The 13,279-nt window shown below is 34.5% G+C and overlaps 1 protein-coding gene across 3 annotated transcripts; it reads left to right on the forward strand.

Annotated features, from left to right (window-relative positions):
• Positions 1-3,966: 3,966 nt before the first annotated feature.
• Positions 3,967-12,984, forward strand: LOC117112131 (tRNA wybutosine-synthesizing protein 4-like). Of its 3 annotated transcripts, none has more exons than XM_033255184.1 (15): positions 3,967-4,013; positions 4,222-4,270; positions 4,651-4,773; positions 5,196-5,399; positions 5,767-5,965; positions 6,062-6,221; positions 6,739-6,837; positions 7,152-7,242; positions 7,871-7,978; positions 8,832-8,916; positions 9,406-9,672; positions 9,853-10,160; positions 11,078-11,259; positions 11,376-11,505; positions 11,721-12,984. In XM_033255184.1, the coding sequence occupies exons 3-15, from the start codon at positions 4,726-4,728 to the stop codon at positions 11,895-11,897; spliced, it is 2,058 nt and encodes a 685-aa protein (XP_033111075.1). In that variant the 5' UTR covers positions 3,967-4,013; positions 4,222-4,270; positions 4,651-4,725; the 3' UTR covers positions 11,898-12,984. The 3 variants fall into 3 exon arrangements, with proteins under 3 accessions (XP_033111075.1, XP_033111076.1, XP_033111077.1); XM_033255185.1 differs by having other exon boundaries at positions 3,980-4,020; XM_033255186.1 differs by lacking the exon at positions 4,222-4,270 and having other exon boundaries at positions 3,987-4,013.
• Positions 12,985-13,279: the final 295 nt, after the last annotated feature.

Below are 13,279 nucleotides of genomic sequence, written 5' to 3' on the forward strand. Positions count from 1 at the left end.
TAATAATAACAATAACAATAATTATTATATGCGCTAAGTCGGACTTAAGGGAATATCTTTTGTGTTTTTCCCCTTAACGTCATGTTACTTTCTCCTTAACGTCGTTTTTTGAATTGTTCTCTAATTTCTCCATTGTCTAAGTTCCCCTAAACGTAGGTTTTAGTAACATAATAATAACATTAATAATAAATAACGTATCTATATAGCATCGACTGAATTAATTATCACATCTGACTAAAGCGGTAGGATATGTCGATTGACTCTGGAACATCCTGACCCCAATTTTATTTTACTAATGGCGACAATCCGTTATAGTTACACGCACGTGACAAACAGAACTTCATCAACAACATACAGTTGTCATTGTCATTGCCATCCTGTCCCGTCGGATACCGCTACAATCCTCTAATTATCACAAAATATTATGTTTACAATCTAGATAATCCTAAACAAATCGAGGTTCTTGAAATTTATAATTAAGAGATATAAAACGTGACCAAGATGGCAAAGGAGGTGGTCAACGTCTACAGGTAAAGTTATGGCGATTGCGTACCTCCCCGATTCCACCGTGACGAACAAAATACGAAGGATAAAAAAAAGCGTCCACTAAACTTTCGTTTGAAGGAAGTGACAGGTGTCAGTCAAAAATGTATGTCATCAGGTTGACGAACTGGTTGCCAAGCATTAGCAGTTACATATTGATCAATATTTATCACCGTCTAGTCAAAATCTGATTCAGCAAACCGTGCTGTACGTGTCACTCCATTCCACCACAGCCTGGTGTCAACGCATGTCTTCAAAAAGGGACGAATTCCATCTGATTCCTATTGTAATCTTTATAATAGGACTATCATGAAAAACAAAAAATACCAATAACATTAACAGCCTAGCTGATACTGAGTTTATATAAAGATTATTGAATGAGAACTATACAAGTCAAATATTTCAAGTTCGAGACAAACTTTTAGTTTGCTCTGCTACGTCATTCACATTTGTGACCGTTCACTCATCGTTTTATTTTCGCTTTTTTGAGTATTTCTCCGATTGAAACAGATAGGCATTGGCTTTAAATTGCTGATACCTTATTATAGTAGTTCGGACCTATAAATGTGTTTACTCATGTTTTACTTACATTCTTTATTTGTCATATTTATTTGTTTGCCCAACATAATTTTACTGATTATCATAAAATAAAATAGTAATAGGCCTTAGGATAAATCACATAATTATTATCATCTATATTGTCAATATAATAATAATCATGAAAATAAGATAAATAAATCATAAAAGGTGGGATACTGCAAATATAAAATGTTAGTGCATTAAACAAATAATTACATAAAAGATTTTAAAAAAATGAGTTACCGTCATTCAAATAATCGCCCTGGGCATTTATTGCTGAGAAGGGTTTTGAGGGGGGGAGTTAATTCGAACATTTTCTATGATCTATGAACGACCCGAAACCACGAGGAAAGAAAAAAAATATGATACGCTATATTTTTGCATTAAATCCAACAAAGAATCAAGGAGATATAAAGCAGAAATATGCTTTGCCATTTTGGTGTGCTCCAAGTTAAATATACACCATTTGCAAGTCATATTATTGTCTCCTGAGAACTATTTAAATGAGTGGTAATTGAGCGTCTCGCAAGGGGATCAAACACCTGCATTTGGGGCTAGCTTGTGCTGACTTATACGCACCTGTATCTCATATAACCAATACAAAAAAATATATAAGCTACACTTTCCAATACATGTACATAGCCCAAGTAGGTAAGATTGTTTTAAATTCATTATCATATAGTGTACATGTATTTTATGGTACAGTGCAGTGCATTAGGATGTGCACTGAGTTTAATAGGCCTACATATTATAGTATGTTGTCACACTCCAAAAATTTACAAGGCCATGAGCATCACGAGGAATAATACATACCGGTAATACAACCAGGGTGGATCCAGGATTTAAAAGAGGGGAGTTCAAATTTTTTCCAAAAACCCAAAATGAAAGGGGGTGCATAATTACACCACAAAAATAAACAAAATCCATATTAATTCCCAGAAGAATTTCAAGCAAAATCCGTATACTAATTATCCCATCGAGGCAGTGTTGCTCCCCATATAAGTATGCGCAGATACTCAAAGGCAGTATGTTGAGCATCAGCACCTTCCGCCCCAGGGTAAGCCCAGGGCTCTACTACCCGTGCACTGCAAAAGGAGCAACATTGCGTCGACAGAGAAAAGTGGTATCATGTATTTGTTTGTTTGTTTGTTTGTTTGTTTTTTTTGTAAATAATATAAATTCAACAGAGAAACATCAAGGTTCTCTACAAGCCTCGGTGAAAATCCAAATTAATTCCTAGAAGAATTTCGTGCAGAATCTGTATACCAATTATCCCATCGAGGCAGTGTTGCTCCCCATATAAGTATGTGCAGATACTCCAAGCAGTATATACCTGAGTATTTGGTACAATAACACGACAGATAGGGCAAATACTCACTCCTATGATATTTCTTGAGGCAAACTCACCATTTTTAGTGGTTTTTTTTTATCTGGCTAGATAAACATTTTTATTATTGGCCAGTATATCTTAACCACATGCTTACCTAAGATTTTACTGACATTGGTTTCTAATAAAATAACTGACAAATTTAGTTTGTATCAATGTTTTAATAAGTACATAAAACTATGTCACAAATACGTATGCAAAAATGCACAGGGACACCACGTTGTTTATGTATTTTTCTTGAAATCTGTATGCCTGATAACCATCATCATACACGGCATAATAGATTTAAGTAAGATGTTTCAAATGATATAAAAATTTATGCAAACATGCCTTTGGAACAGTTTCTTTTTTCGAGTTTTATTCACCTTAACGTCGACTCCTTTTTAGAAAGCACCAGAAACAGGATCTTTTTATAAACCTCTAATACCAAAAATAATCAGTAAATCCTGTGCAATAAATAAAAATACATACATAGTAAACTGATTAACAATTAAACACATTTTGCATAAATGAGGTCCCATGAAAAATTGTAATATTTATGATCATTTAAGAAAGAATAACAGTGCCGGGCACTCACTGCGTCGTACTACAAATCGCTCCCTGTGAACGCAGGGCCGATCCAGGATTAAAAAGAAAAAATCCCCAAAATGAAAGGGGGTACGGGGGTTCTTCCTCGGGAAAATTTTGATTCCTAGATGGCTGGAAATGAGCTTTCCTGGCTAATGAGGATTATTTGAATGACCTTTAAATTCTTCAAAATTCAAGATTTTCCCCTCTTTAAAAAAGGTCAGGTAGAATTTTATCTCATTCTTTAGGCCTATCATAGAGGGAAAAAATCGAAGACAGGCAATATATTATTATATTCCAACAACATTGAGTAGTTAGATATGTAGTCTTTCTTCAATGGATCGATGAACCGATAGGACTGAAGAACTCACTTTCGTACATAAATTTTTACGACAGCGAACCAAAAACTGTGTATAATTTATTTGTCTGATCTTCCAACCTGCCTTGGTATTAGCATGCTTTTTGTAAACCAGGACTCTTGTATTTTGTTGCATTTCTTCACAGAGGGGGTTTGTCCGAACCCCTTGAACCACCCCCTCCCCTGGATCCGCCACTGTACAACAATGCTTAAATAAAAGCGCCGAAACGTAGAATAAAATGGTTTTGTCAATTTTTGGAGTGACATTACAGTGCATGGTGGCTATTGCTGTGGGGGCGCTAGAGAGAATTTTGCACATGTGAGAGGAATAAAAACATCATCACCACCATCATCATCTTATCATTATTATTATTCAGTGTCAAATTTTTTTAACTTTTGAAATTAGTCTTTAAATATATAAAACTAGATTTTGGTCTCCTCATCTTCGCAGTAAAAATTTACAGTACGGTATCGCCAAGGAATCACTGTCGACCAATCATCGTGAGAGATTATTGGGTTTCCTGTTTTCCCCCATTACGTCATCAGGCCAACATACGTGGTATAGGAAGGAATTTCTGTGTAAGAAGTACTGACAATTTAGGGTTTTGTTTGTAAAGGCATTGTTTAACATTTGACCAATTGCGCCCTAATTCAATTGTTGATTATGTATTGAATATTTATAAATATGACCTAAGCCTAATGCATGATGTGCGTCAATTCTATTCAGCCTCCGTTCTAGGCTAGGCTGCTAGGCTAGTTTTAATGCGTGTTTGTTTTTATCTTAAAGCCGGACAAACTACATCTCGCAGTGGAAGATTATCTGAATTTGTAGCCAGGTAGGCCTATGCCTAGAATTAAGGCTTTGCATGGGTAGATGAGTCTGACATATTTCTTCTTAATCATGGACTAATCGTAAATAAAGACACCGACAATCAATGACATGTGATTAATTTTAGATATTGAAATGGTTATATTTGTAGTAGGCTAGGCATATAGGCCTATTTGTTTTTCTATATAGTATTCTAGTAGGGCCCTGTGTCATTTGCTTTTGTAATTGTTTTCTGTTCATTTACCTTGCTAGCTTGTATAAGGTTACAACCTAGGTTTTGTATGTTTTCCTTTGGAATAAAGTGATTTTATATATAATATTAGACCAAATGCTGTGGGATTTGGCAAGTTATATTTTACATTTTTAAATATTATTTTATTCAATTAGGAAGGCTGGCAAGAATGATTATCTGACTACGAAACAAGAGCAGGACAAAAGGACAAAGGGAATCAAACAACAAAAATGCCTCAAGATATACAAAAGACATCAAAGTCACGAAGTGACACAGCAGTATGCCAAACTTTCATCAATTTATTATGAATTTTAAAAATTAGTATTGTTGATCACAACATGACCACTGAAATAATGAGATATAATATATCATTATGTCCATGCCAATGAAATTCTATATATAAAAGAGAGCATTGGGAAACTTGCAACGTGCATAAAAGGCCAAATTTAAAAAGCCTAAATCTCTTAAAGAAATAAGAAATTAATTAGAGGGAAGGCCACACAAGATAGAGAGCTTGACAAAGAGAGACCAAACAGTAATATACTGTATGTAGATACAAAAGGCTGAAAATATTGTACAGTCTGTGATAATAAATATATGCAAGACAACTCTCTTGTAAGATGTGTTATAAAATGGACAACACTTTCTAATAAATATAATATAATTATATATTTTTCTCATTTACTTTTTTTTCATACAGGTTCAGGGCACAAATGATAGTAGCATAGTAAGCAAATGCTCAATGGTTACCCGTGGTTACTTCCATGATGACTTTGTGTGTCATTTTGTTGCTAAGCAATCAAGAAGATCCTCGTTAATCAATAAAGGATACTATATCAGAGCTAAGGCAGTGGACCACATTTTTAAATATTTCTTTGCTTGGTGTAACGGCACTGAAAACCAGGTAGGGTCATGTCTTTGCAATACCTTGTTTATTTTTGTTCTATTTACAATCACTTTTATTGCACATAAATGAATGTTCATAAAAAAAAATGAATAACTATAAAAAGTAGCATAAAAATATTTTAATGATAGAAAACTGTTACAAATAATAAAAATCAATATTTAACCAAATCATGTGTTTGATACACATTGTTTGTGATTATTCTTTATCCAATGACTGGAGGTAAAATTACCTTAAATATATTATCAATGAAATATCAGAATATAAGTCAATAATTTAAATATATCAATATTTTGAAACTTATGTAAAATAAAAACTTGGATGAAATTAAAATTTAACCAAATTTTAATTATTTGCATTGCATTAGGTTATTTCTCTCGGTGCAGGATTTGATTCTGCATTCTTCCGGTTAAAATCTGAGGGTTTGCTAGAGACCACCAGGTTTGTGGAGGTTGACTTCCCAGACGTTGTCCGTAGGAAGGTTGCACTGATACAGCATCATCATCAATTAAACCAAGTACTTAAAGATGAGCTTAAGATACCAGATACAATTCATAAACTTAAAGGTGAATTTTTTGTATGAAAATATAAGGGTATAATATGTAATAGATGTTTGTAAATATAGCAATATTATTAAATTTTCTTTTATCTTATTTACTCAGATGTCTGTCCTGTATATTCTTCACCTGGTTATCACATTATAGGGTGTGACCTGAAACAAGTAGCTAAATTGACATCTTGCCTGATGCATTGTGGTATTGATTATCAGCTTCCAACATTAGTTTTATCAGAATGTGTTATTACATACATGGGATCTAAAAGGTATCTTTCTCAAATATTTAATAATGTGTCTTGTATTGGAAATATAAATGTCAGTAAAGATAAGCTACAGCAATGCATAGAGTACCGCAGTCATGTCGTTACAACACCAGGTGGCGCCCTCTGTTGTCAACCAGACGTTGGTTACTGCTCATTACACCTGAATGACTTCATATTCTTAATGGTTCAGAATAGGCTTCCTGGAATAGGCATTTTAAAACCTAATAATTTACCATCAAAATGTACTAAAAACACAAAAGCTCGCATTATATTAGTTATTGAACACACATTTAATCATCAATTAAAATTTATAAAGAAAAATTAAGATACAACATCTTAATAATTACGTTAGAAATTAGGATCAATGGTGTCAGTGGAGACAATGGGTCCAATTGAACGCATTTTGTCGCCGATAGCAATGGAGTAATATCACGTGGTATTGTGACGCAACACTGTAGTACTCTATTGGAATATATCAAAATAGAAGTTCATACATCTTATCAACAATATCTTTTTATAGCTCTAATCCAGTGATTCAATGGGTTGCAGAAACCTTTCCAGATGCCATGTTTGCATCATATGAGCAAATCTACCCTTATGATGCCTTTGGTAAAGTGATGTAAGTCAGGAAATTTTCAAATAATTTGTTTATGATAAAAAAGCATTTCATCTTATTTATGATTACATTGCCTGATTAATTTTTGCAAGTAAACTCATGTAATGCATTCTGAACAAGAGCCATTAATTATCAAGTCTTTTTCAATTACGTTGTTATATATCGTTTTATTCAATAAAGCAAATGCTGGGTCAAGATGACCAATACATGACAAAATGAGGTATTAAAATACTACTGTATTTTTAAAACTTTTTTTCTCTGAGAGTGCACTTACACTTTTATGACAAATTTATAATCACAATATTTTTTTGATTTAGGTGTGGGCATTTCAAGAGAATTGGTTCCCCTTTGAAGAGTATAGAGAAGTTCCCAACACCTAAACATCAAGTGAAGAGATACTGTGAACTGGTAGGAACAATTACTAGGGTGTTTAGCGTTGACATTTATTTTGGTTATCCAATGCTGACATACCGTGTCTATTTTGATAAACGCCCAGGGGCGCTTTGGATATACACCCTGCTGGCGTTTATTCGAGGGAGGCATTTATTTAATACGATATACTCAAATAAACGCCCAGTAATTTCACTGTAAATATAGAACCACAGTACAACACAGTGTGTTACTGAATGATTGTGAAAACTTGTGTTGAGAATAATGTTGCTTCCATTAGATTTGTCTAGAGTCATCTGGGGGGGTGGGGGTGTGCAGCGTTTATTCAAGAAAAAAAATAAAGGCATTGGGGCATTTAATTTAGGGAGGTGTTTATTTGAAGTGAGGCTCTAGAGGAGGCATTTATTTGAAGTGGGGAGGGGGAATTTATTCAATGTGGGGCATTTACTGTATTCGAATAGATACGGTAATTCATTTTTACTTGTTTACATGTTGAACCCCATATAACTTGTGAAAAACTTAATATATTAAAATAAAATAAAATAAAAATATATTGAATTTTGTTTTAATAATCAAGGTCATGCTGTATGACGCTACATGTAATGTTACCAAATATATTAATAGAAATAAATTTGTGATATTTTAGGGGTGGGCTAGCTGTGTATGCATTGATATGAATGAATTATACTGCAACATTTTACCTCAAGACGAAACAAGAAGGGCAGCAGATTTAGAATTATTTGATGAATATGAAGTAAGTGATCTTAATGAAGTACAGTACCATTCTTTCACCTCAAGTCTGTAATACATACTACATCAATGTTGTTACATTTTAGGCTATTTGGCTACAAGTGGAACAACCTGGATCTGGATTTGTTATACTCCGAAAAAATGGCAATAACAATTAACAATCAGTATAAGCCATCACATGGCATGATAAGGCCGGGAACTCATTGCGTCATTGTACGACGGTCGTACAATCGTCGTCCGATGCATCCAATGACCGTTGGGCTCAGTAAGTGCCCGGCTTAATGTTGAAGGTCTATAAACAATCATACAGATATTATTTTTGCTTTTTTTTAAAGTGTTATTTTGCTTCTTTTTTTTTAAGTGTTATTACTTATAGTAGCCAAATACTGCAACCAATCTTCAAATATCTGTAATTAATGAATATACATAAAATGCTCAAACAGTACATATACTGAATGATTGCTTGACCTTTAACATTTGACATGCACAAAACTACAAAGTGGTGTATTATTAAAGCTTTCAATTTGTGCGAGGACGTGACACTAGAATGGATTTACTTATGCTTGACCTTCCTACATTCTCTACACAAATTGGATTTGGTCAAATTGGGTTGTAGAATTCACGCGATGAGGAGAACTTAACGTTCTCGCATGCACAGATGACTTAGTGACGTCATTACATTCTACGTCCTGCCACGTGCAATCAAAAACTCCCTATTACTAGCAGTACCACTTTAATTTTATAAGAGTCAACTTTTAAATCAGACACCCTTCTCTTTGATGGCGATGTCTACTAGCGTGGAAATAACTTGCACACTATTCAGGTATATAAAAATCATTATTTTTCTGTCTTAACAGGAATTTCATTGCAAGTGTTCTCATTACATGATTTGCTGTGCATTCAATGGAACTTGCCAGGAACTCAAACCACAAATTAAACAAGGTTTTCATTCTTATTGTTAGCTCTATTCCTACCTTTGTTTTAAATTTTTGTGATAAACTTGCTTTGAAATGAAATTAGGAAGAAATATTTCTCTTTGTCATATTTGACACAAATAATTTATATTCTCTTTGCATACTTTAAATTGACTGCTAATCAATTTAAGAATTTCTAAAGTAAAAAATTTGTAAATCAGTAAAACCCTAACAGTTTTTTTCCTATGTCTCATTGGAAGAAATATTAAAGCGATCCATTAAATGAGCAATTTAATATTTTATATAATATTTTAGTGTTTTTCTAGCTTATAATGTAGACAGTAAAACTGAGGACTGTTCTCTGAAGCTGGCCTGGCATCACATGTACCCCACTGTTTGTAAAAGGTGTAATATTTCGAGTTCATATCAAAACTTTAACAAAATCTGAAATGAATATATTGAATGTTGGAAAGACTAATTTTGCTAATCGAATTTTGATTGCTTTCTTCTCTAAAAGTTAAAGACGAAAAATGTAAAGAGGAAAAAGAAGAAAATACAGACAAAGACGTACACTCTATACCATGTTCAGCTTACCAATGCAATCCAGGGGGAAATATACAGCGGTATGGGCACTGTAGCTCACAATTGGGATCAACCAAGATTGTACTCACTGGAGGATTTGGAGTTACATCTGGTGGTCACACAAAAATCTCACAAGTTGAAATTATCGACACTGATTCAGAAAACATTATTGAAGTCAAGAGTCAAGACGCAGATGCGTTTGGTATATATTTGTTGTGTTTGAAAAAAAAATACTAATTGTATTATATAGCCATCATTGGAAGCTAGTTTTGATTTTAGTCTTGCATAACAAACATGGAGGTAGAAAAGTTTCATGTATCAAACATTGATGGGCTGCTATGCTAGTTTTATAACACATTTAATTTGATTCCGATTTTTATAGTTCCTCGTATGCATCACACCATGACAAGACTGGCAGACAATCAATTGCTGGTTTTTGGTGGCCGTATGTCACCAGCCAAACCATTGAATGATTCTTGCCTTCTAAACTTTGAAATTGATGAACATGGTGTGACCTACACCTGCCAGAGGCTACAGTGCACTGTGGAACCTCAACCACGCTGGCGACAATCAGCAACCATAGTTGATAGGGGTGGACACCAGCAGGTTGTGGTTTACGGGGGAAGGTCAACAAATGAAGTGTTTGGTGATCTATGGCTGATGGACGTGGAGAGCAAACAGTGGTCTGAAGTAAGTCTGTTAGCCCTGTTGAAAGATAGCAGGATGTGTATACAGGGGTCCTAAGTAGGAAGAAATCCCTTCCGGGAGATCTTGCTAAATGAGCTTTCTTAACATATTTAATTATAGAGTACTACAGTGTTACGTCACAATACCACATAATACTACTCCGTTGCTATCGTTGCAAAATACGTTCAACCGGATGCCATTTTCCCCTCTGACAAACCATTGATCCCAATTTCTAACGTAATTATTAAGATGTTGTATCTTAGTTTTTCTTTGTAAATTTAAATTGATGATTAAATGTTTGTTCGATAACTAATATAATGCATGCTTTTGTGTTTTTAGTACATTTTGATGGTAAAATATTAGATTTTAAAATGCCTATTCCAGAAAGCCTATGGAGTCATTAAGGCGTGATGAACGGTAACCAACGTTTTTGACAGCAGAAGGCGCCACCTGGCGTCGTGACGACACGACTGCGGTACTTTATATTTTGCTGCACGTGGTGATACTGATTGGCAATGACTTGAGTGAGACAGTTAATAATAATAGTAGTACTGTAAAAACATGCAAATATTATGAATATGTGGGAGATTCGTTGTTTTCCGGGAGATTCTTGCTTGCTTGCGGGAGTGTGGGAGGCTGTCTCTTTTCCGGGAGACTTTTGTCACCTGTGTATATTTGGTGATAGGGAGGTGTAGAAACCTCCCCGTGTCTGAGGGCAAGCACATAGGTCATTGCACATACATTGGCTTCCTGATAAAAAAACTATTGGTAAATGATTATTGTTGAACTGCAAGCAGTTATCACATGTACAGTGTGGTGTGGGTGTAGGCTGCTTGAAGTTGAAGGTCTGTATCCCTTATGATTCATTAGCTTGATTGCTTACCAGTCCAATTCTAATATCTGAAATTTGCTTTCTGTAGGTGGCTTTGGTCCAACCTGGCCCTACTCCAAGACACTCCCACTCGTGCTGTACCTGGGGCAGTAATGTCATACTAACTGGAGGATTAGATGATGATGCTAATACCATTGATGGCGTGATTATCATGGATACTGCTGATTGGTCCTGGCATACATTGAAGACGTCGCCAGATATTCAACCAAGGTATTTAAAATTCATCGGTTTCAAATACTGTGCACAAAAGAAAATGCTATGGTTATCCAGGTATACAATTACATGAACTGAATTTCATCATGACATTTTTCCTTATTAAATATCAGGTACTCGCATACCAGTCACGTTGTCAAGGATTTGTTGTTGCTAGTTGGTGGTTTGAGTTTATCTCCAGTTACTTTTGGTGTAACTTCAATCAGTCTCCTATCTGGCTCCGTCTGTAACTATTCATTAATGGTAAGCACCCAGTCCTTAAATATGTAAAAAGTTAATTTGACCAATAAGCAGAAATAACTTTAAAAAGTTGTAAACTGAGGTTGATACGTAAATATTGACATCTCAGATAAATTTTGAAGGTACACACTCTGTTTTGAGGTAATAACCCTGGTATTATATTATGTAATTGAAAATTAGACTCTTATTCACTTTTACTTTAATTTTTTCTTTTACAGGCTGAAAATCCTGAAAAACCTATAATGCTTTTCAAGATCTCAAGTGAGCTTTACGAGGAAGAACGCAAACTTGTAATATTAGGTGGCGGCGGAAATTGCTTCTCATTCGGTACTCACTTTAACTCAACGCCAATCTCTTTAGATATTAGCAAAGTGGGTGCTGACCATGAGTCTTGACTATTATTTAATACGGTAGTTCACAAAGATAAGCATGTAGATATATAATGTCTTGTAGCATTCCCATAGGATGTCTTGGCAGATGTTGGAGTTCAGGTCTTTAAGGCTCACCATCCATTTCACTGTCTAGCATGGTATACTTCTATCCCCATTTCTCTATAAGGGAGTGTGTAACTAACAATCTCTCCTTGGGTTGAAAGTTAAGTTCTATTCGTCTTCTTGCCAGCATTGACTCTCGAAAATAATTAAAAAGTAATTAAATCTACAAACTATCTGTATTTGAATTGATTTATTCTGAACCAAAATACTTTTGCTTCTACATTTAACCGAGACCATGCATTTAGGTATTTCATTAAACTGTACATATTTCATTATACAATCATCCTACATTACAGATCTCTGCACTCAACCAGAAAAAAACTTTCTTACACTTATTTTACATATACACCAGCTAAAAGGTCTGTTACTTCTTTAGAAAAATATTCACAGATTACTTTCGAACAAAAACTACGTTCAAAGACGAGACAAAGCTCGCTTAGACTCCCAGTGAAGAATCATTGCTTCTGTTCCCAATTATTCATAAAAGTGAAAAGTTACTCTTTACAGGTGAAAAACTTCCCACATTGTGAAGTAATGTATTAGGATTATTATATAGCGTGCTAATGTTAAGGTCACTTCAGCATTGGGAGTTACACTGTACATTGCTTTGGTTATATAATTTGAGATTTCTTGGGAAAAGCAAGCTGAATTCAACAAGTTTATAATTCTGACATACTTATTTTATACCCGCAAAATATTTACATATAGAGTCGGTTCTCATAATAAATTCTCTCAGCAGAAATACCATTTGAAAATTAATGAACCTATCAGTCCTGATGCCACCATACTATTATCCTCATTCTAAACCTCTGACCTCACTTCAGGAAGAGATCCAGCTAAGTATCTCGCTACTAAACTAACCATCACTGATTTGTGTAGTATTACCTTACAAATTTATGCCTATAGTATATTAAGCTCTGTCCAACTTATCAAGTTTAATGTAACAAATATGTGTTACTTGCCCATATATGGGCATGACTTCATGTCACAACCATATATGGGCATATCACAACAATATATGGGCATATCACAACCATATATGGGCATATCACAACCATATATGGGCATATCACAACCATATATGGGCATATCACAACAATATATGGGCATATCACAACCATATATGGGCATATCACAACCATATATGGGCATATCACAACCATATATGGGCATATCACAGGTATTGTTCACAGAAAAGTTGATAGTGTGGACAGTGTTAAATTCATTCGAGATGTAATTTAAACAAAGACAAATATTGTAATTCTCATTTCAATTGTGCAATA

This window comes from Anneissia japonica, unplaced genomic scaffold (genome assembly GCF_011630105.1).
Source record: "Anneissia japonica isolate Jap-2015-1 unplaced genomic scaffold, ASM1163010v1 scaffold2707_len876726_cov182, whole genome shotgun sequence".
In the NCBI taxonomy this organism is placed as follows: Eukaryota; Metazoa; Echinodermata; class Crinoidea; order Comatulida; family Comatulidae; genus Anneissia; species Anneissia japonica.